General features: G+C 41.6%; 1 protein-coding gene across 1 annotated transcript; it reads right to left on the bottom strand.

Moving 5' to 3' along the window:
• Window positions 1-11804: 11804 nt before the first annotated feature.
• On the bottom strand, window positions 11805-22960 carry LOC129515604 (lysozyme-like protein 1). The gene is made up of 4 exons (XM_055334554.1): window positions 22822-22960; window positions 22171-22329; window positions 12674-12752; window positions 11805-11874 (listed from the first exon to the last, which is right to left on the bottom strand). Exons 1-4 carry the CDS (start codon window positions 22958-22960, stop codon window positions 11805-11807), a joined length of 447 nt encoding a protein of 148 aa, XP_055190529.1.
• Between the last annotated feature and the right edge of the window lie 287 nt (window positions 22961-23247).

Genomic DNA, 23247 nt, shown 5'->3' on the forward strand with positions numbered 1-23247 from the left:
GCTGGGAGCGATTAGCTGGGTAAGTGGCCTCGGGTCAGCACACCTAGTGCAGAGGGGCCGGCTACACCCTGGGGCCTCCTCCGGTAGCATCCCCAACCCGGTTGCTAAAGAGTGGCTTTAGCCCAGGCTGATGCCCACCACAGATGAGGTAAATAAGGGTCTCTGGGGGATGTGGTCCTTGCACGAGTATTGCTAAAAGCTCTCGGCTAAGTCGCATGGCAATCGGGGCTGGAGGGCTGACCGGAGGCATTGAGGTGTGAGATTTGAAGGCTGCTGGATGGGAAGCTGGATGGGAAGCCAGAGGCAGTAGGAATGTCATATCATCCTGGTCAGACTTTTATCTTAGCTAGCCTTCCAAAGAGAGAAATGGATTCACGTAAACCATTTATATGGCACTTAGCACAGGGCCACATACAGGCAATCTCTGTGTATGTCAATCTGCTTGCATATAATACTATACAATAGATGGAGAATTTTTTTAAGATTGTATTTTTTTTTAAGACTGTATTCATGAAAGACACAGAGAAAGAGGCAGAGACATAGGAAGAGGGAGGAAGCAGGCTCCCTGCAGAGAGCCTGATGAGGGACTCCAGGATCATGCCCTGAGCCAAAGGCAGACGCTCAACTGCTGAGCCACCCAGATGTCCCTAGATGGGGAATGTTTAAAAAAGATTTTATTTATTTATTTGAGAGAGAGAGAGAGCACGAGTGGGGTAAGGCGCAGGGAGAGAAGCAGATTCTCCACTGAGCAGAGAGCCCGATGTGGGGCTCCATCTGGGGACTCCAGGGTCATGACCTGAACCAAAGGCAAATGATTAACCAACTGAGCCACCCAAGTGCCCCGTGGGTGGGAAAATTTTAATTTAGAGCCAATCAATGTCTTCTCAAGGGTAGAAGGGGGGTTTTGGGGACTGATTGGTATATATGTCAACTGAGCATTCCTACCTAAGGAGGGGCACATTGTTTTCTTCAGGTTCTCAAAGGTTTCTGTAATTCAAAGATGGTTGAGGAGCTTACAAAAGTTACCTTATTAATTATCCCAAGAGCAGCAGCAGAATGAAGTGGGTCCAAGATATGAAAGATGGAAAATGCCAGGTATTCACACCTTGGGAGCATGGCACTGAGCCAGCGGGGTGACGCGGTCAGAAGCTATCACTATAGTCTGTGGGGTGGGACCTAGGAATCAGAATTTTTATTTTATTTATTTATTTATTTTGGGGGGGAAATCAGAATTTTTAAAAAGCTCCACAGAGTATTCTTGTGATTCTTGTGAGCAAACAGGAGTGAGAACCATTGGTCTAATGAAACCCACTTAGTTTTCAAATGCGGAAACTGGGGCGCAACAGAGTGTCTCCCTCAGTTTGTTCTGCTCCTCAGCCCTGATCAGGACTTTTTATCAATTATACCCTGGCTAGCAGGCTGACCAGCATTCATTCTAATTCCAAACTGTCCCCCTCCCTGGTCTCTCTCCGTCTTCCGCATACCTCATAAAGTTCTCTCTCTTTATTCAGTTCTCAGGAAGATCTCCAACTAGTTTTGTTATCTGCCTTGATTAGAATACTTCCAGGCCAGGACTAAGGTGAGGCCTTAGCACAAAAATTAAGTAGAGGTTAACACACTCAGTAATCAAGATAAATAACATTTGAAAGCATGATTTTTTTGAATAGCAAAATCAATTTTAAAAAAATCCATAATGAACAAGACACCACAATTTTTAAATAAAATAAAGATCACCCGCAGGGATGCCTGGGTGGCTCAGTCAGGTTAATGTCCATCTCTTGATTTCAGCTCAGGTCATGATCTCAGGGTCATGAGACATAGTCCTGCATCAGGCTCCACACTTAGCAGTAGTCTGTTGAGATCTCTCCCTCTCCCTCTGTTCCTCCCTGGCCCATTCCCATACTCTCTCTCTCTTTCTCAAATAAACAAATACATCTTTTAAAAAAATCACTCATGGTGCTGTGAAGGGGTGTATTAAAACCTGAGGTGAAAGAAAAAAAAATAGTAATACTGATTCTGTATTTAAAAATTTGACATTTTGTTCATTATGGATTTTTTTTGCATTCGTTTAGTGCATTAAATATTGCAAATAAGCAATGCTTTAAAATATTGTTGATCTTGACAATGGAGTGTCCCAGTGGCCCTTGCATTTTGTAGCTGAGGAGAGTGTCCAGCTGGCCCAGTCTCAGCCTGGGTGGGTGTGGCATCCGCCTACTGGGAGCCTGCAGGGAGAGCAAGAAGCTGATGGCCAGGATGGGAGCAGGTAAGTTATGGTGGGCAGGAGCTGGGACCCAATGAACAGCACTGTGGGTGGGAAGAGGGGACTTTATTATATGTATATAGACTACAGTTGACCCTTGAACAAGCCCAGGATTGAACTGTGCAGCTCCACTTACAGATTTTTTTTAATAAATACAGTACTGTACTGTAAATGTATTTTCTCTTCCTTATGATTTTCTTTTTTTTTCCTTATGATTTTCTTAATAACATTTTCTTTTCTCTAGCTTACTTGGATACAGGATCTAATACACATATCATACAAAATATGTTTATGTTATTTGTAGGATTTTTGGTCAGCAGTAGGCTCTTAGTTGTTTTGGGGGAGTCAAAAGTTATATGCAGATTTTTGACTGCACGGAGTCATCATGACTAACCCCCACTTTATTCAAGGGTCAAATGCATATATATATACATATATATGTCTATATGTATATATATGTATATATGATCATTGTATAAGTTATATATTATTATATATTATATATATAATATCATTATAAAAGTAGCTAGAAATATTGGTTTCTTAACAGCCAACACCAAAATTTTTCTTAGAGGAAAGATCAAATTTCATTTAAGACTACTTTTTAATCAACTGCTTTAAAAAGAAATAAAACTCTGAAAATCTGAGTTATTAGCAGTCAAGATGATTTTTTTTTTAAAAGGCAGGTAGAAGCCCTAGCTGGAACCTTTGGCAGAAACACTGAGCATATCATAATGTAAATGAGAATTATTAGAGTACTCTTATCAAGTATGTCAAATAATTTCTATTAAAATGGTAAAGTTTTTTTAAAAAAGATTTTATTTATTTATTCATGACAAAGAGAGAGAGGCAGAAATACAGGCAGAAGGAGAAGCAGGCTCCATGCAAGGAGCCCAACATGGGACTCCATCCCGGGACTCCAGGATCATGCCCTGAGCTGAAGGCAGACGCTCAACTGCTGAGCCACCCAGGCATCCCAAAATGGTAAAGGTTTTTAAAGGTCAAAACAAAGCAAAACAAAACAATGGGCAAATAGGTCCTCAGAGAGAAAAGAGACTAGAGATTGGAAGGACCAGAGAAAAGAAGCAGGGGTGATAGCATCTTTTGGAGAAGAGGAACTGGTAGTGTTCATTGCATTTGAGATCTAAACCTTTCCATCCACCTAAACCTTCTTGTAAAGTCCATATCAATGTCTTATATGGTTGGGTTTTATTTTGTGTTTGTGTTGTGCACATTAAATAAAGGGACACATTTTCTGTCCATGAGACACATGAGGATCCCTACAAGGACCCACCCAACGGGAGCAGGAGCTCTGCACTAGGTGAGCACATACTCCTCAGGAATTCTCAGAGATCTCCAGAAGACCGTAGGGTTCCCCAGACTATACAGGTTTGAGTCCATCTTCCCACAAGTTTAAGGGGCTGGAGGCCCCAGCAGATGTGTGGGTGCAGCCCCAGCAGGCTACTTGGGCACACAGACCAGCTGCCCCCCTTCAGTGTGTCAGGGCATGGAATCCGGGCTCTCTTGGATGTGACTCTGCAGCTGCCACCTCCACCTTCCTTCTCCAGACCTGCAGTCTGGCCGCCTGCCACTCGCTATCAAGAAAAACTATCAAAAACTTGGAAATAAGGCTGACAGGCGGGCAGCATGTCCTTGCAATGGATAAAAGCCCACCTGAGGATATTCTAGGGCAATGTGCTTCTTCAACTCACTGTTCACTGTTGTTCAAAGTTCCTAGACTTGGTGAAGTGACCTATTAAGTTGTAGATTTTTCTTTGGTAGAAAGGCAAGTAATTTGGCAGAAAAAAAGAAAAAATCCTCAAAGGATATAGTTTATTTCCTTTAAGATATTAATTTTGGACCTGACCCAGCAATCTGACCATAATATTCCTTTTGTAAATAGCCTGTAAATATCTAGCTCTTCAAGTCTCTTTCAACTGGTCTTAAGGTCTTACTGGTTTTCTCATTAATTAATGAGTTGAATAAAATCTTTGACATGTGCTTATTATATATTTGCATTTATATGAGAGACCTTTTTCAAAATCGTACTTTCACCTTGTCTGTGCCTGTAGACTGCAGGCTGTGGACCACAGCCACCCTTCCCTGCCCAGAGTACTCAGAGCTTTGGACTCTCCTGCATTACGGCCGTGCACCATTGACAGCGTAGAGCGTGGCACGGTGGTTGCCTCAAGATTTGTTGGCAGTTGTACCATTTCTATCTCCTCCCCCCACCCCCACCCCCACCCAGTCTGCTTTGAAGACTAGGTTCGACTCCTCGGATCCAGGTCTGGCTTGCTTCTGTTCAGCTAGGCTCCAGGAGCCCTGCAGTGGGTATTTCTTTTTTAGCTCCCCAATTCATTTGAATGTGCGGCCAAGGCCATGAAGCCTAAGCAAAAGACTTCAAAGGGGCAGAGAGCTGCTGGCAACTTTCCTGGAGCTGTTGTACCCTGTCTCCCAGCTGTATCTGGGGTCCTCGAGAAATCATTTCCCTTGGAAGGCATAGAGCCAGTCCCTGGATCTGAGGAGTCGAACCTAGTCTCCAAAGCAGATAGAGGGAAAGGAGATAGAAATGGTACAACTGCCAACAAATCTTGAGGCAACCACCGTGCCACGCTCTACGCTGTCAATGGTGACGGCCGTAATGCAGGAGAGTCCAATGCTCTGAGTACTCTGGGCAGGGAAGGGTGGCCGAGGTCCACAGCCTTCAGTCTACAGGCACAGACAAGGTGAAAGTACGATTTTGAAAAAGGTCTCTCATATAAATGCCAATATAAAATAGCATTTTTCAAAAAGCCTCCTGATGAATCAGCCAGGGTTGAGAAGCACTGCTCTGGCGCTGTCTCTAAGCCAGCACATGGGACCACAGGCTACGCTTCCCATGGGCTCTCCTTCTGCTTGAACATGGGTCACTGGAGCTCTGTTCAAGGGGCTCCGGGGGCTGCTTTTTTCCTGGGGAGTGCCCTGTGTTAGTCTTCGTGGTGGGCCCCTGAGGAACTCCAAAGTCCACGGGAAAAAAAAAAAAATCCCAATTCCTAAAAGATTTTCATCTTATCAGCCATCTCCCACTGCCTGCACAGAAAGCTCTATTGTATGAGGTTTCTTCTTCTTTTTTTCTTTTTTTAATCCGAAGCTCCTGGCAGCCACTAAAACATCTCAGAGGCAGAATCCAGCTTTGATAGACTGTCAGCAGAGTCGGAAACTGCAGTTTTTAAGCAATTTTCTAAAATCCCCCTTTTTCTGATCTGTCCTTTGCTCCACCAGCAGCCCTTGGACTGCCAATCTGTGCAGTGGCTTCGCTGGCGCCCGCCCGGCCACCCTCCTCTCCTCCCCCCCTTACGAATTAACCCAGTGCCGCTCCGACCGTGGGTTTCTCGGAGCGTGCCTCTTTCTCGCTTCTCCGCCACCACAGCCTGGCAGCCCCCAAGCCCTCGCCATCCTGTTTCCATCGCCCCCGGAGCCCCCGGGGCCTGACTCCACTGCCTGTGTTAAAAGTGCAACCTTGGGCACAAGCAGCGACCTGAGCCCTGAGTGCTGGCTCCCGCCCCCGCCTCATTTCTGCCCTCTCCCCTTCCCCACCAACCCCTCCAAAACCAATCCTTCCTCTGGAAAGATAAGACTCTCTTCTCAGTTCCTGTATCCCCTTCCTCTGATTCCCATTTCCTTTTATTCCAGACTCAGGCGGCTCTTTGTGAAGGGGGATGTGGGGTTTTGCACAAATATTTAATCTTTTCCAATCTGCCCTCTGCACTGCCTGTCAGTTCTCGGAGTTGAAACCACTCTGTTTGCTTTAGCTAGTAACAGGATACTGTTTTGAAAAGTGATGCAGAAGACCGATTACTTATGAATCTGGGCTTTATTTTGCATGAATGCTTTTCAAGGCAACTATAGATTTATTTTTTCTTCCTCACTAAGAATTATGTTGCCAGTGGGGGCGTGGTAGTGAGCAGGCAGGGGGGGAATTGAGGGAGCTTTTAACTTTTTACACTGTAGCTTGAAAATCTCAGCTGCCCGGACCTAGTAAAACAAATGTAGCCAAGGTTTCACTGGCAGCTTCTTTCAGGAAAGATCTCTCTTTTCGGAAAATGTCGTTATTTCACACAAAATGTAATTCATCCTATTGAAGTGTCGGTACCTGTTAGAAATCACCTGTTGAACATACTGAAGGAAGAAAAATGTAGAAATAGAATAAGAGTAACCAATTTTTTAAAAGATTTATTTATTTACTTATTTGAGAGAGCAAGAGAGAGGGAGAGAAGCAGAATTTGAGAGGCAGAGGCAGACTCCATGCCCAGCACAGAGCCCGAGGCAAGGCTTGATCTCACGACCCTGAGATCATGACCTGAGCCCAAATCAAGAGTCTGATGCTTAACCAACCGGGCCACCCAGGTGTCCCACCAATTTTTTTTTTTTTTAAGCCTGATCTGTGCCACGAGCTTCTGACATTGTCGTTAATCCTCACTACAATTGGGTGCAGTGAATATGTTGTGCCCATTTTGCAGGAGCTGAAACAGCATGGTTAACCACATGTTTTGGGTTTTGCAGGACAATACGGGCTTTTTTTTTTTTTCTCAATGTTGGCCCAAATAGCAGACAATGGAAAACATGGTCCAGTCTATTTCTAGTCTCGATTCAGGTTCTCCCCAAAGTAGGCAAGGAGTCCATGGAAAGATGGGCCCCATAAAAATCATGTACTGAGGGCTTTCAGTGAAGTCTGGAGGAGAATAAGCAGTGAGAAAAGAAAGAGTCCTTTCCAGAAAGAACTTGGCCTAGAGTCCCAGGCCTGAAAATGTTGCTGGTCGGGCCAACTACACAACAAAAGGAGGACAGAGTAAAGGGATTATGGAGCAGCATAGCCACTGTGCTGCTGTTTGTAGGCACCGTATTTTAGCAAATATTAATTGGGGGAAATCGTGCGGTATGTCAAGTGGAAAGATCAGTTTACAAAATTAAAACTCTGAGTCCAAGTCTATAAAAAATAGAAGAAAAAAAAACTGGGAGAAAAGCCAAGAGTATTAATAGCAGTAATCGTCGACTGGTGAGAAAATTTTTACTGTTTGGAAAAATATTTTCTATATGTTCCACAACGAATATGTATTCTGGTTATAATCAGAGCCCAGCTGATACAGTTACTAGAACAAAGGCGAGGCAAACGTCCCTGATCAAGACGCGGTGTTGGGTTTGGGCTGTCCATCAGTTAAGGGGGCCCTGGTGGCAAAAGTTGGTGGAGTTGCAGCCTCGTGTAAGAAAATATCGTCTTTGTCTCTCTTTTGCCTTCCCCTCTTCTGTGAGACTGTTTATTGCTTCTGACCTTCTGTTTCCCCTCTTTGTGCTGTTACAGGAGGATCAGATTAAACAGACGTGCTTGCTGTGTCTGTGACTGAGACTGGTTTCTCTTTTCCGTCCTCCTGCACCGTGAACCAACTGGATAAGAGGGAAGAAAAATGAGGGAGAGACATAGTCACCTATATTGTCTGAGGTCCCTCAGGGGGCCCTGTTGTGTTCCAGATGATTCTGCTATGTCAGGTTGACTCCTGGATCCTAAGCCACCCCCCCCAGGGAAAAGGCTCCCGTGCAAACAAGCTGTGGGAATTTCCAGCCCCTGACCATTGCATGTGTGGAACTTCCAATAGCTGGAGGCTCCATGGAGCAGCTGCCCTGGATGATGCTCATGGCCAGAGCGCTTCCTTGGCTGTGTGTCCTCTTCAGTCTAGGGGCCCCACAGAGGAAATGCAGAACCCCTGACTCTGGGGAAGTGGGCTTGGAGTGGCCATTTTGGCCACTGGAAGAAATAATTTTCATGTTTTAAATGGCAAATTGTAAATCTTTTGGTTGGGAAAAGCAATGCATGTTTCTCATTTCAAGTTTTAGAAATCTAGAACATTTTCCATCTATTTTTGGAAGAACACAGGAAATCTTTCTGGGTCTCTAATGAAGTCTTTATTTCATTAATTTGCCTTGAAGAGATTAAATTTTGGGTGAGATACCAGTGAGAATGGTGAGAATTAACAAGACGGGAAACAACAAACGTTGGAGAGGATGCGGAGAAAAGGGAACCCTCTTACACTGTTGGTGGGAATGTGAACTGGTGCAGCCACTCTGGAAAACTAGGTGGAGGTTCCTCAAAGAGTTAAAAATAGACCTGCCCTAGACCCAGCAATTGTACTGCTGGGGATTTACCCCAGAGATACAGATGCAATCAAACGCAGGACACCTGCACCCCGATGTTTCTAGCAGCAATGTCCACAATAGCCAAACTGTGGAAGGAGCCTCGGTGTCCATCGAAAGATGAATGGATAAAGAAGCTGTGGTCTATGTATACAATGGAATATTACTCAGCCATTAGAAACGACAAATACCCACCATTTGCTTCAACATGGATGGAACTGGAGGGTATTATGCTGAGTGAAGTAAGGCATTTGGAGAAGGACAAACATTATATGGTCTCATTCATTTGGGGAATATAAAAAATAGTAAAAGGGAATAAAGGGGAAAGGAGAGAAAATGAGTGGGAAATATCAGAGAGGGAGACAGACCATGAGAGACTCCTAACTGGGAAACCAACAAGGGGTAGTGGAGAGGGAGGTGGGTGGGGGGTGGGGTGGGGTGACTGGGTGATAGGCACTGAGGGGAGCACTTGATGGGATGAGCACTGGGTGTTATGCTATATGTTGGCAAATCGAACTCCAATAAAAAAAATACAAAAAAAAAATGCAGTGATACAAAAAAAAAAAAAAAAAAAAGAGAGAGAGAGAGAAAAATTTTGGGTGAGAGTGTTTCCTACTCTTTTTTTTCCCTAGATCTTTCTGGGCCTGGCTGATGTTTGTACAGACAGGGGTACTCAAAGAAGTGGGTGACAAACACAGATGAGGGGCTCAGGCACTCCCTATCCCTAAAGAAAATAGGCTACTGTTCTCTCACTGAGTTCTGAGGATTCCTAAGGGTGGCAGGGTTACCCTGGATCCCCCACCGTGGCACAATGGATCTTGACAGTCACCCTTTCTAAAATGAGTATCTTCTGTATAAAGTGAAGATTATGTTATGCTGTTTCCCAAGGATGTTGTGAGGAGCATTTAAAGTATTGGATGTGAACCTGATTTGAAAATAAAAATATTCCAAACACAAGATCTTGTTTGTATTCCTTCTATGATCCCATACGTGTCCAGTTGGGAAAGACCATAGAGAAGAGACTGTTAGGAGGCCGGTGGACTAGAGAGGCTTCCTATAGGTTGAGTGGGGCTTGAAGAGGCTATAGGGAAGTGGCACGGTCATCCAGATTTGGGAAAAACCAGGAGCAAAGACACCCAACGGGACATGGTATATGGGCTCAGGAGGCATCAAGAAAAAATGGTTGAACCAGACAGGAAGTATTGAAGAATGACAGAGAAGGAGCTGGGGTACATAGGGGCAGACACCAGGGGAAGGGTCCCAAAAGCCAGGTAGAACTGAGTCTCCAAAGAAAGAACATATCTACCCTAGCAGTACTCCAAACCCTAACATCCACCTGTCTTCTCAGTGCCATGCCATCTGGTAAGCTGCTGATCAATTGCCCGTGAGGAAAAACTGAAAATCTGTTTCCAGATATCTTGGAAACTGTCAGAGGGTATATACATTTCAGTTGTTATTTCAAGATACCCTTGTTAAATAAAGATAGCTCAGGAACAGGAGTAATATTTTTTCTTGAATTTCTGAGAGCATTAATTGTGGAAAATTATGCAGGACAACAATTTTTTTTATCCTTAATCTTTATGGAAATACTAAACAAACGAAACATTCAGGGTCAGAAAGGATAGGATTACATGCTTAGAAATGTTATGAATTTTGTGAAAAGATAGATCAAATTATAGGGCCAGCCAACCTCTCTTCACTTGTAGCTTCAAAGCACTCGTTTTCTGGAGTTGAGTGGTTTGTTTGTTTGTTTGTTTGTTTGTTTGTTTAATCTTCCCCTAGTGTTTGCACAGCTGGTGCCAGGTCCCATGCCAACCTAGGTCATGAACATGGTATCACTGATTTAATGAAGGTTTGACTAAGAAGGGAGGCAGCAAGGCAGATGGATAACAGGACAATAATAATGAAAGATGCATATTTATGGACTTCCAGAAGCACAATTTTTTTTTTAGTGCAACTTGATGGATTCCACATTTTTCACATTTTCTTCAGCCATCTTACAGATTTTTTTTTTCAATTCTTCCACAAGTCTCAAATGCTGTTTTTCCATGATTTGTAATGCCTGTTAAATTGTCACTGGCTTATGTTTGTTTAGACACATATGAAATGTTTATATTCTTTTGGCAAGTAGTAGTTCAGATTTTTTAAAGACTATGCCTGCAAGTGAAGCCAGGATGTGAAACGAACCAACAGGAGATCCCAGGCAGTTGGCAACTACAGAGTGTTTATGGGTCAGTTAGGTGCTATCACAAAACCCATCAGTCTGACCAGTGGGGACTTTCTTCTAAGTGGGAAATGTATTTGTAGGCATAACCATTTCTTTAACAAACCTTAATTTAGTGCATTCTTGAGGCCAGATTGCATTCAACTTGAGCTTTCCATGTAAAGTTGCAGTAAAGGCAGCCTCAACCACTTCTGGCCCAGCAAGACAGGGAAGAGGAGAAAAAACTCAGCAGAGCAGAGCTGCCCTGCCATGTGGGCCATCCCTTTGTGAAGCAGAGGGCATTCTGATAACAGCTCTTTGGGATCTGAGCTCCTCAGCTCAGTGTTACACATAGAATCTATAGGTCTAAGGCTGGAAGCAATTTTGCCATGATGATGTTAGTTTTGAATTTGATAGATTTAATTTAAATCGATGTCGGAACACGAGGAACTCTCTTAACATTAGAGATGAGAGCTGCAACTTCACCCACTTATTTCCATTCCATGTCCATCAGGATTGCCTAGATCTCACAGGAACATTCTCTCTGGCAGTGGTAAATTGAGGCAGGACTGTGTATCTGCTGACCAAGAGAAGAATGACCAAATGCTTCAGGAAAGAGGTCAAAAGACTATGGCCATTCATCTACTGCTCTCCTTGACTTGGGAGTCTTTTTTTTTTTTTTTTTAAAGATTTGTTTATTTGAGGGAGAGAATGCACAGGGGGAGGGGCAGAGGAAGAGGGAGAGAGGAACCCCAAGCAGACTCTGTACTGAGTGTGGAGCCCAGCACGGGGCTTGATCCCAGGACCCTGAGATCACAACCTGACTGACTGAGCCACCCAGGCACCCTAGAAGTCTTCTTTTTAAAAGAGAAGCCATTTCAGGACCACAGGAGCCAGTAATTAAGACAGGAGGTTTGTTCTTTCTGAGGCTAGAACATTTTGCAGGTGACTTTCCTAATCTCACCACAGTGCTTTTATGACATCACTTAAACAGAGTCAGGGTGAAGTAAAGATACTTAAATGGAAATATTTATTTCCTTAAAACTATAACATAATTTTCCCTCTCTAACTTTGAGAAGGAACATTGGGAGGGAAGGAGGACAAGGTGACATGAACACTTGAACTTATTACAAATCCTCGGGTGTGATTGCAGAGCATCCTGGGTCCGGTTCCAGTTCATGAAACCTCACATCCCTTTTTCCACTCAGACAGGTCCTTGCCTTCACAGTGTTTCTTCCAGCCTTGCCTGGAGAGGAAAGGGAAGCAGGAGCAACAGAAAGAAGCATGACAATCCAAATATTCATAGGTTCAAACCATAGGTAATTAACCAAAACAACCAGGGGCACCCAGGATTAAGTTTGGTTTCTGAGATCCAAGGACTCTATCCTTTTGCCTTAAGATTTTTCTCTTCTTTACTCCGAGTCCTTAATAGCTTCAGCAATAGTAAACAACTCATATAAGGATGAGTCATTTAGTTAAACACCTTTGCCTCTGAAAATGTGGGTTCCCCATGTGGGTGACCTGATTACCTATATTCACAGGAAACCCAGCCTCAGATCACAGCGAGCCACAGAAACTGTGTCTCTGCCCTGTCCTAGGGAACTTTCCCGCTAATGTATGGTGTAACTGGCATGGTCATTTTTCTCTCACTGCTGTCTGTTCTGTCTCCCCACAAAATGTTGCCCTAATCCTCCAAAATTTTGTCCAAGGGGAGAGCAAACTCATGCTTTTTCCCTCTGGTGCATTGCCTTCACCAGCAACTCACATCAGAAAGCACCTCTTGCTCTGTTGTTTGGAATACCTTACTGTGAAAAGCAATGGCAAATCACCATGGCCCATACTGTCTCTCCTCCGCTTCGAAGCCCCTTTTGCCCTGTTCACTGGACACCCACCCACTCCTGGGGAAGGGTACAGACAAGGTCACAGTAACATCATTGGACCTCTCCGCAGAGGTGAGTGTGCCAGGGCCCACTGTAGCTGTGATGAATGGACGCACCGTCGGTTTTGGCCATGTCAGCCAAAGTCCCTCAAGGAAAGCCTCTTACCAATAGTTCATCCCTTCTGTCTCTTTAGCAATTTTCTTGGCACATAGAATTGCATCTGTGAGATCATCTGTGATCAAGGCTGTGAGAGAGAGAGGAATATAATATTAGCTGAGACTTATCTGAGGGGAAGCCCTGCTCAGGTTTCCTTCACTTTTCTCACTGTTTTTTTTTTTTTTTTTTTTGGAACAGGAGGGTGGGAAAAGCTTTAAGCTATATTCTTATTTTTGTTGAGCTTCTTCACAAATCAAAGAATTTTTCTTAAAAATTTTTATTTCTAGAATAGCCACATTTTGGCTTCTTGAAATTTCAATCCTAAAGAGTTTTTGGAAATATGTTTAGAATAGACACAGGAGGGGAATGTTTTTTGTGTCCTAAAGAAATACACAAGAGGACAGTACAATGTTTTCTCTACTTGGGTTACTTTGACACATATGATCTCTTTATAGGTAAATATTAAACTTGTCTATTTAACTTTCCAATGTGTGCATTAAAAAAAATTCTATCCAAGGTAGTTTTTCATATGCAATTTTTTTTTATGTCAGGCCCATTAGTCTGTTATTTTTCTGTGGTTTTCAGACATAACAGATCTTCTGATTGCAAGTGAATTCATAGGTCTCAGTATTCTTTCCTGCTTGCCCAGAAGTGGGCTCAAAATGCTCAATGCAAACATGATGGAAAAGGCAAATAAATAGAAAGTCAACATCACTTTTGTTGCATGGTGTGTTCTTCAGAAGTAAAATACAGACATGGGCTTGGGGTGCAGAGTATTTATTAGAGATCCATATCTGTGAAAGAAAGGGGGCCGAAGCAGGACTGGGCAGATGGAGATGTCCAGTTGTGATGTAGGCCCATCGAAGTTGCCCAAGTTGTGTCCAAATGGCTAAGTCTTTATGACTCCTGCTCACTCAGTCCCTGGATGTAGACTGCCCAAGAGGGGCACAATGTTAGATGGGGGCAGTCCTCTGCAGCTAAGAGAATCCTAAAGGAGGCGTCAGGTAGGCTGTCTATGAATCACACAGATGCCATTGGAACCAGACATCTTCCCCTTAGGGGAATCTGGGCAGTCCATCTCTCTGCCCATCAACACCACCAATCAAAGACATAAAGCCTACACCATTTGGTATCATTTTTATTTGTCAATGAGACAAAGATTTTTGACAGATAGGTAATGTTCCATGTTGACAAGGGTGCGATGACATAGGCACTCTTCAGAAGTTGTTGGTAAGAGTAAAATGGGTTCAACTTTTCAGGAAAACAATTTAATAGTATGTGTCAAAGAGCCTTAAAGTGATTCTTATCTTTTTGCCTAGTAATTTTCTCTTTCTGGATCTATCTTAAGGAACTAATTATGAATCATGATAAAGATTTATTTACAAAGCAATTTACTGCAGATTTTTTTACAAGAGGAAACTTATTTCCAAATGGAAAATACCTAATTGCCTTATAATTAGGGAGGGTTTGCATTAATAATACTTCCATAGAATGAAATAAGGTGCCATTTAAATCATGTGTTGACATGATTTCCTAATAATGGAAAATGCTCCCCTTATAAGGTTCTCAACATTATAAAAATATCCTCCTAGAGCCACACTGTATAATATGGTGGCCATTAGCTACATGGGACCATTTAAATCTAAATTAATCAATACAATTAGAACTTCAGTTCCTCAGTTGCTCTCACTACATTTCAGATGCTTTATAGCATCTTTATTGTGGCTAATGGTTCTCATAGTGGATAACCAGAGAACATTTCCATTGTCACAGAAAGTACTATTGGACAGCACTGGTTTAGAGAGAAAATAAAAAGATACCACAATCACCGATATTTGAAGGGTTAGCTCTGAATTGTGCAATCACTGGATGCTTTTCAATCTTAGCTGCATATTTCCAAACTACTTACAATAGAAACACATTATTTTTACTTTCAGAAAAATATAACCAAAAAGAATAACGTTAGCCTAAATGGATCACTACAATACAAAATTATTTTGTAAACTCAGTTGAAAATGGAGTTTTTTTTCTTGAGTATGCCTGTTTAGTTGGGAATTTGGTTGCTTTCTCAGATAAGCTTAACTAGAAGATAAAGGCAGTGATAGATTTCTTTCAAGCAAATTCAAAATCTTGGTTTTTAAAAATTCAAAACAAAATTATATTAACCAAGAGAAAATGAACAAAAGATATGACCTATAGGTGATAACAAATTGAGATAATCTGCAAATTCACTAGCATTTGATACACAGTGAAAAATTAAGCTTTGTTAGCTTATAAATCTTTCGCCTTCTTTCTAGAGAGATGAGTAGCTACAATAGTAATTACTGTTCCTAAGAGCCAATCTTTATAGAAAAGTTACTCTGTTTAGTTCACGTTAAGTCTCTCCATGTATTATCTCTGTTCAGCCTCGGAACAACTATGAGGGTGAGTAGCATGATTAGCCCTTTAAACTGAAGTCCACACCCAGTGAATGAGCCTGCATTCAAACCTGGGGCTTAAATCCTATTGTCTTCTATTATTTCATTCCAACAAGGCAGACACTTAAGCAAAGATTCCTGCTTATGGAATACTATATGCTAATGAAGTTGATAATAAAAATATAAATACCTTATTAAGTATAAGGAATTATTTCTCTATTAGGAGATTATCCAAACTTAAGTTCTTGGCACCCGATACATGTTCAAATTACATAGAAACACTTTGTGCTGACAAATGCTCGGTAGGTGCTGAGATACTGTTTGTGTTAGAAAGTGGTTGGAGTCTGTTTCCTAGGGGAAGAGGGTCCAGGGGGGCCTCAAGGGGTGGAAAGGACACGAAGCACGCATAGTGAGGAGGAAATAGAGAGCATTCGTTGTGCCAGGACTGGAGCATACCGAAGGTGTGTGCCCAAAGCAGGAGGCTTGTGTTTGGGGGAAGGCAGGTTGCTTGGCGGGAGATGCTATGGACCACTGCGGGAGGAGGATGAGATGTGCCAGGTCCAGGTGACAGAGACCTTGTCAAGTTCGTTTGTCAGTCTCCCACTTTGCTGTAGCGTTTTGTTGCTCTAAGGAGATGTTTTGAAAGTGCTAGTTGGGCAGGACTTTGAATTGGCTTCGGAAACTACGGTAAGGAAGTTGGGGGCTGGGAAGGAAGGGCCTGATGCGCTGAGACGTGAAGACACAATGGAACGGCCACAGAGGGGCAGCAGAGGGGCAGGAATGAGTCAAGACACGTATTTATAAAGGTCGGTGCCAAGAATTGCTTCTGCTCAATTTACTTTAAATAGACAAGTCTGTGCAGTCCAAGGGTTCTGTTGCACAGCAAAGCATCGTTAATCTGAATAGTTGATTCTCTCACAGCAACAACGGAAAACAGCAACAATCTACACAAAAGGAACGACTTATTTTCAGGTAAGTTTGTTCTGCTTCAAAGTCTGTCTCTCCCAGCATCCTCTTGCCTCCCACGTACAATATCACTATCAAGCCCACAATTTACATCTTCTTCCTCTCTCTGGAGTGACAAAGGCCAACTAGAATACCATGCTGAGGAGAAATAGAGATTAATATAAGTAGACGAGACAGATACAAGAGACAACAGTCACCTCCCTTTTCCTTAAACATCTCTTACTTTAAAGAGGTCTATGCTGTTGGAGGAAAATAAGGATTGCTACTATGTTATTGTGTGTGTCTAAATATGTGTGTGTGTAGACACACACACACACACACACACACACACACACACACACAAATATTCTGTCCAAATAGTTTGGGGAAGGTAGGCCGGAATTTTGGCAATGTGACTTGGTATGGGAGTGAGGAGACAGCATAGCTTTGGAAGATGGACAGGAGGTGTGTGTGACTCGTACATGTGTGAAACATCATGTTTCTCATAAAGATACTCTAATGCTAACTTGTTTCCGGGTTCCCATGACAAATGTCCCTATGTCTGTAATACGTGGGACAGAATGACACTGTCCATAATTAATGCTTCTCTGGCCTGAGGCTGAGGAAGGCCAGCTACTAAGGGGTGATTAGGATATAAAACCAACATCCTGTTTTCTATTTTAAAGCTGTCTCTAAAAATCCCATGCTCTTTATGATGAGAAAGCAGATATGAATGTTCCTTCACCTCTAACCATGAACTGTCCGACATTTTAATTTCCTAGAATTCAAGATTGCCTTGCAGATATATGTTTGCCCCAGACTTCCGTATTTGAAACTAAATTGAACAATATTAAATTAGTCAATTGCATGTAAAGTCAAGCATGGACATGATGGAGTAACAGATTTTCTTTCCCACTGTAAATAACTGGAAAACTAGACAAAACATATGAGTACATTAGTTTCAGGCATTAGGAAAAAGGCAAGGCAGGATCATGACCCTTGAGAGATAGAAACCAAATGAGGGGAGTCTTATGATTGCCATGACTTTCTGCCCAGAGGCACTTGTCAGACCAGAAAGGCAAAACCCAGGCAGGAGATGGCAATTTAAGTGGAGGAGACAAAGGTAGCAGGCCAAGGCAGCTGCAATTTTGTGGAGAAGAGTACCTGAGAGTAAAAGCCCACCCAGAAGAGCACCAGAAATCTGCATAGGGAATCTACTGGGTCTTTGGCCGAAGGCTTAAACTGGGCTTGCAAAGAGTAAAACTCCATGAAACCAGTTAGAAAACAATTACCAGGGACCTGTACAAATTACAGAGCTCACACAGGCCTGGGAGACATTTGATTTCTGACTAGTCAGAAGGGAGAGATGTTGGTGATCCCTTCGATATTCAAAAGACACTAGAAAAGCCACACCTTGATAGTAAGATTAAATTAGCCCCACCGTAAAGATGACTGTCAGACTTCCCCACCACAATTTAAAAGCGAGTCTTAAAGGGGTCAAGCTGATCAGAATTAACTACTTGCCAAGATGAAATCCAACACTCCTTAAAGAAAGAAAACATAATCCAGACACTTAGAAATGTAACATATACTATGTTTAGTATCCAACAAAATGTTATTGTATGTGCAAAGAGGTATAAGAATGTGAGCCATAACCAGGGGAAAGATCAGTCAATGTTAAGACTCAGAAATGACACAGTTGATTGAATTGCCAGGCAAGGGATTTAAAACAATTTATATATCTGCTTACTTATATCAAAGACTTAAAGAAAAACATGCATAAAATGAGGAAAATGAGAGATCTAAAGCAATTACCTAGCACTGAATATATACAATCTCTGAAATAAAACATTCAATTAATGAACTTAATAGATTAAGCACTTCAGAAAAAAGATCAGAGAACTTGAAGATATAGCAATGGAAACTATTGAAAATAAAACACAAAAGGAAAAAGGTTGAGAAAAATGAAGAGCCTCAGTGACCTGTGGGACAACACCAAATGATCTAATAGATGCATCATTAAAGTTTTAGGAGAAAAGATGAAAATTATGAACTCAGAGATCCAAAATATTAATGAATAGCAAGCAAGATAAACACAAGAAAACACACATCATGATCAAATTGTTGAAAATTGGAGGTTAAAGGGAAATCTTAAAACAGAGGGAAAGAAAATAGACATCACACACAGGGGGTGGAAATAAGAAAATCACCAATTTCCTTTTTTTTTTTTAAAGATTTTTATTTATTTATTCATGAGAGACACAGAGAGGGGCAGAGACAGAGACACAGGCAGAGGCAGAAAGAGGCTCCCTGTGGGGATTCCTATGCAGGACTCAATCCCAGGACCCCAGGATAATGACCTGAACTGAAGGCTGATGCTCAACCACTGAGCCACTCAGGTGCCCTGAATATCACCAATTTCTCATAATAAACAAAGTGAACCCAAAGGCAAAGGGATATCTTTAACAAAATTAGAGAAAAGTATCTGCCAGCCTAGAATTTTGCATAAATATCCCTCAAAGAGAAAATAAAATATATACATTTTCAGATAGACAAAGGCTGAGAGAATGCTTTCCAGTAGACCCCCCACTCCAAAAAAAATATTGAAGGATTTTTTTAAAGATTTATTTATTTATTTTAGAGACAGAGTGCATGAGCAGGGGGAGGAGCATAGAGAGAGGGAGGGGGGAAGCAGACTCCCCCTTTTATTTGTTTATTTATTTATTTTTAAAGATTTTATTTATTTATTCATGAGAGACACAGAAAGAGGCAGAGACATATGCAGAGGGAGAAGCAGTCTCCAGGCAGGAAGTCTGATTCGGGGACTCGATCCCAGGACTCCAGGATCATGCCCTGAGCCAAAGGCAGATGCTTACCACTGAGCCACCCAGGTGTCCCTATAAGTAGCCCCTTTTAAAAAATTATTACTTAGTTGAATTGACCATGTTTTCTAGTCAAGATTCTTTCTTTAGGAGGTAAATTTTTTGACAACTTGCCTATCTCAAAATATATTCATTCTACACTCACAATATATTGACAATTCAGCTAGCATAGCAGTTTAGATTGGAAATAATTTTTCTTCAAGATTTTAAAGATATTACTCTATTTTCTTCTACCTTCAACTGTTGATATCAAGAAATCTGATGCTACTCTGATGCTTAATATTTCATATGGAACATGTTTTACTGTCTCTTTGAAGACTACACCATATTCTATTTCTCTCTAGTTGTCTAAAATTTCATGAGGATGTGCCTTAGTGTGAATCTACATTAATCGACTCCACTGGTTATGTGATGGCCCTTATAAATTGGAAACATATGCCTTTCAGTTCTGGAAATGTTTTTTAAAGATTTCATTCTATCTACTGTTTCTCTTCTATCCTGCTGAAAATTGTATTATTCAGATTCATTTATTTTTCTTGTCCTTATTTCTCCTATTTTCCATCTATCTCTCTCCTTTTCATTCTGATTTTAGAAAGATTTCCTTAATCTTATCTTCCAACCTATCGAGGTTTTTGTTTCTGCAATCATATTTTGAATTTCCAAGAGCTGTTCTCTAAATACTTTTTATAAAGCATCCCCTTATTTCATTGATATGACATGCTATTAATATGAAGATATCAATGATAGTTTCTTTTTTCATTCGAAATTTTCATTTCCCTGTATATCTGCTTTTGACAAGTGCCTTCTATCTGATTTTGGTTTTTGTTTTGTTTAGTTTTTGTTGTATTTTGCCTCATTCTTTCATGTTAATGACTCTTCTATGAAGCCTGGTGATCCTTGGTTATCTGCACTTATTTAAGAAAGAGAGACTAAAAAAAAAAAACTGATTAGGAGTTCTGTACACAGATATGGAGATTCTCAACTGTGTATCTCCCTATAGAGAAGTCTGGAGACTTCATGGAGAGCTCCTTCTCAGAATCGTTAGTTATTTCCTTTTCGCCTGTCTGAATTTTCCAGAACAGAATCTTCTCTTTTGGAGAGTCTAGCCTGGCTTCCATCATTCTAGGATCTAAGTGGAGGAAACTGACTAAGACTATGGAAACTTGAATTTAATCTCCTGTGTCTTCACTATAGAACTCTCACATCTACAGGTTGCTGAATACTCACTCTGTCCAGAAGGGAAAGCTCCAGTATCCTGCCAGGATTGAGGAGAAGCAGTCAGTAGCTGAATGGAGTCAGGAAGGGAATCTGATGGCCTAGCTTTTCCTTAATTGGACTTCTAATTGGTCCTCCTATTTTCTACCTACTTTCATTCCAGTTTCCAGAATGAGCTGACTCTGCTGATTTCTGAGCCCTTTTAGGACCCTATGGTTGCTTCTTGGCTTTCCCACTGTCAGTTTAGGACTCAAATTTCTCTAATTACTAAATTAGCCAGGACTTGTCCTCCTGTTCTTCAGCTTCTAAAAACATACATGTCCAGTTGCTGTGTTTAACTGGAAGACTCCATCAGCAAGCTCTTGGGAATGCTAATGATATTGACCATGGATGGGGAGGGATTTAAAAGTCATACCTGTAGAAGGTGAAGATACTGAAGTTTTTACCCAGAAGAAATTAAAGATGAGAAATATCTACTAGTCTTTTTCAAGCATTTTATAAGTTTCTATGTATAAAGTTGAGCAAATTTGTTCTGAATAAATCCAAGAGGAAAAACTAGAATTAACAGAAGAAAGCTGTAAAGAGGTGGATTTTGATTCAACAAAAAAATGTTCTAAATTAGGAATTGGTCCATAATTGTGTGATCTGCTTCAGGAGTTAGCATTCTCTTGTAATGTAGGTTTAGAGACAATTTGCAAGAAAATTAACATATTGTTCAATCATTCATGCATTCAAACATATGTACTGGTTATCCTGTATGTGTCAGAGATTAAAAGTTTATTTCCTGTTCCTAAGGAGTTTGCCACAGAATACCTTAGAAATTTTTATTTTCATCCTTGCTCCTCATTCCCTCCATTCATTTATTCCATGAATATTTATTGAACCCCAAAACTATGGCCAAGCATTAAGGATATATCAGTGAACAAAACAGAAAACCCCTGCCCTCATGGAGCTTACTTTGTAGAGAGAGGGGTAGGATCTGTTGAGTATCTCTTGCATGTTCTCCATGCCTCCAGACATGATCATCATTCAGGTCTTTCCGTCTCTCACCTCAACACTTGCAATGGCAATATATCATACTCTGTTTGCACATTAATCATTCTGGAGCAATGCTTAATCAACTGACCTCTGCTGATAATCTTATTGCAGGCAGAAATCAGTATATAAGTCCTACCTGGCTTCCCAGGTCCTTCATAGTCAGGTAGTAATCAATCTCTCCAACCCTATGTCCTGTTATTTGTCTTCACATCCTCTTTGTTCCAGATAACACAAATATCTCACTGCTCCCTGTGCATGCCTCATACCTACTTCCCACATATAACCTTTTGGCTTTTGCTGTTTCCTTTATCCAGACTGACTCTTCCCCATCTCTAAATGTCCAAATCTTACCTATCTTCCAAGTCTTAGATTAAGTATCATTGTGTCTGCAAGACTCTCCATGACTTTATCAATGAATGTCTCTGCCCTCTGAAGTTCTTAACACTCAGCCTATACCTGTTTATAGTCATCTAACTCCATAAAGCATATATTCTCTTTCATATATATGTGTGTCTGATGTTTTCTGCCAGCCTCAATTCTGTGCACATAGATGATTGAAGTAGAAGCCTTGGAAGTGAATTCTAGCTTAATTTCTACTGTTTAAGAAATTTAAGTGTATTTATTTGTATCATTCTGTATAAAGAAGCATAAATGCATAGTCTAAGTAAATTGCTTATGGAAAGCAGTTGGCAAACAGATTTCTCCTTCTTATCAAACATATTTAATGTCTCTGCATGAAAAGAGAGTAAGGTCATTTGTCTACCCCTCTGCTTTCATGGTTGTTTCATAAAAACCATCCTAGAAGGAATAAGTCATCTTTGGGCAAGTAGGCCACAGGACTCTGAATGTCACCCTGGGGAACTGTCGAATAATTTATTGGCGTGGTATAGACCTACTTGCACATCTGAACTCCAAGTTTTTGTTAAAGCAGAAAATGGGTGGATATTCCACTATCAACTTTCCTGCTTTTATCCTTGAGGACATTATTTTTGGAAAACCAAAACCGTACCTGAGCAGGCAACGTGACAGTGGTTCTTCTCTTGTAGCTTAGCACGTCTGCACCACGTGAAACTATTTATCTGAAAAATGCCATAGTCAATGCTTCCATCCTCCAGCTGGGTCTCAGCTGTTGTATTGTAGCGGCTCTCATAGTATGCCATGCAGATCCCTAGAGGGGGAAAAAGCCAGAAATGCCAGTAAAAGAAATGCATTTTTTTCCTCCAACTCTGCTCTTAGAGGAGAGTTCCCTTATATACATTACAATAATGCTGCGGTCCCAACAGACTTTGGGGAGGGACAGGGCAAGTAGCACACCCATGGGGCACTTCTGAAGCTGCACACCTAGTCAGTGGCTGCACCTGTACGAGACCAGAAGTCAGGTCTGCCCCTACCCCACCAGCAAGGGAGGCATTGTTTTCTCCTTCCCTTGCTGGTGTCATTTGTACAGGACTTCAGGAGTGAGGACATGAGGGTAGGGAGGGAGAGAGGTACCCTAGAGTGCATCATTTGAAGAGAACATGTGGGTACCTAGCAGGGGCATCCCTGGTGGGGCAGAGCATGGAAGAGCTGGGGACAAACCAAAGCTGGGGGTGTGGGGAAATTTTGACATCTCAGAGGGTGTATCAAAGGTAGAAAAAGAACAGGAAAGGAGAAATCTCACAGTTTCCAAGGCTAAAACCCTGGTAATTGTCCAGGCCAGCCCTCGAAAATATTTTTGCCAGTTTACAGCGAGTGTAGATTTTGGGCTCAGTGACCATGATCAGACAGCCAATCAGGGCCAAGATGCCGGCAGCCTTCATCTCCAGATCTGTTGGAGGCAGAACCTGTCAAAGATCAGAGTAGGTCAAACAATTTTGCCTTGTCCTGAGTCCTGAGATTAAGTCTGTTGCTACTGAGAACTTAAAAATATACCACGGTTGTGGGTAGCCCTGCCTAGATGTTTTCTGTTACTTTTATTTTTTATTTTACTTTTATTTTCAATTTTAAATTTTAGAAACTTCTTTATTTGATTATAATTGATAGTGTTATATTAGTTTCAGGTGTACAACATGGTAATTTGACAAGTTATACGTTTATACATTATGCC

Source organism: Nyctereutes procyonoides, unplaced genomic scaffold, assembly GCF_905146905.1.
Source record: "Nyctereutes procyonoides isolate TBG_1078 unplaced genomic scaffold, NYPRO_anot_genome, whole genome shotgun sequence".
Taxonomy (NCBI): Eukaryota; Metazoa; Chordata; class Mammalia; order Carnivora; family Canidae; genus Nyctereutes; species Nyctereutes procyonoides.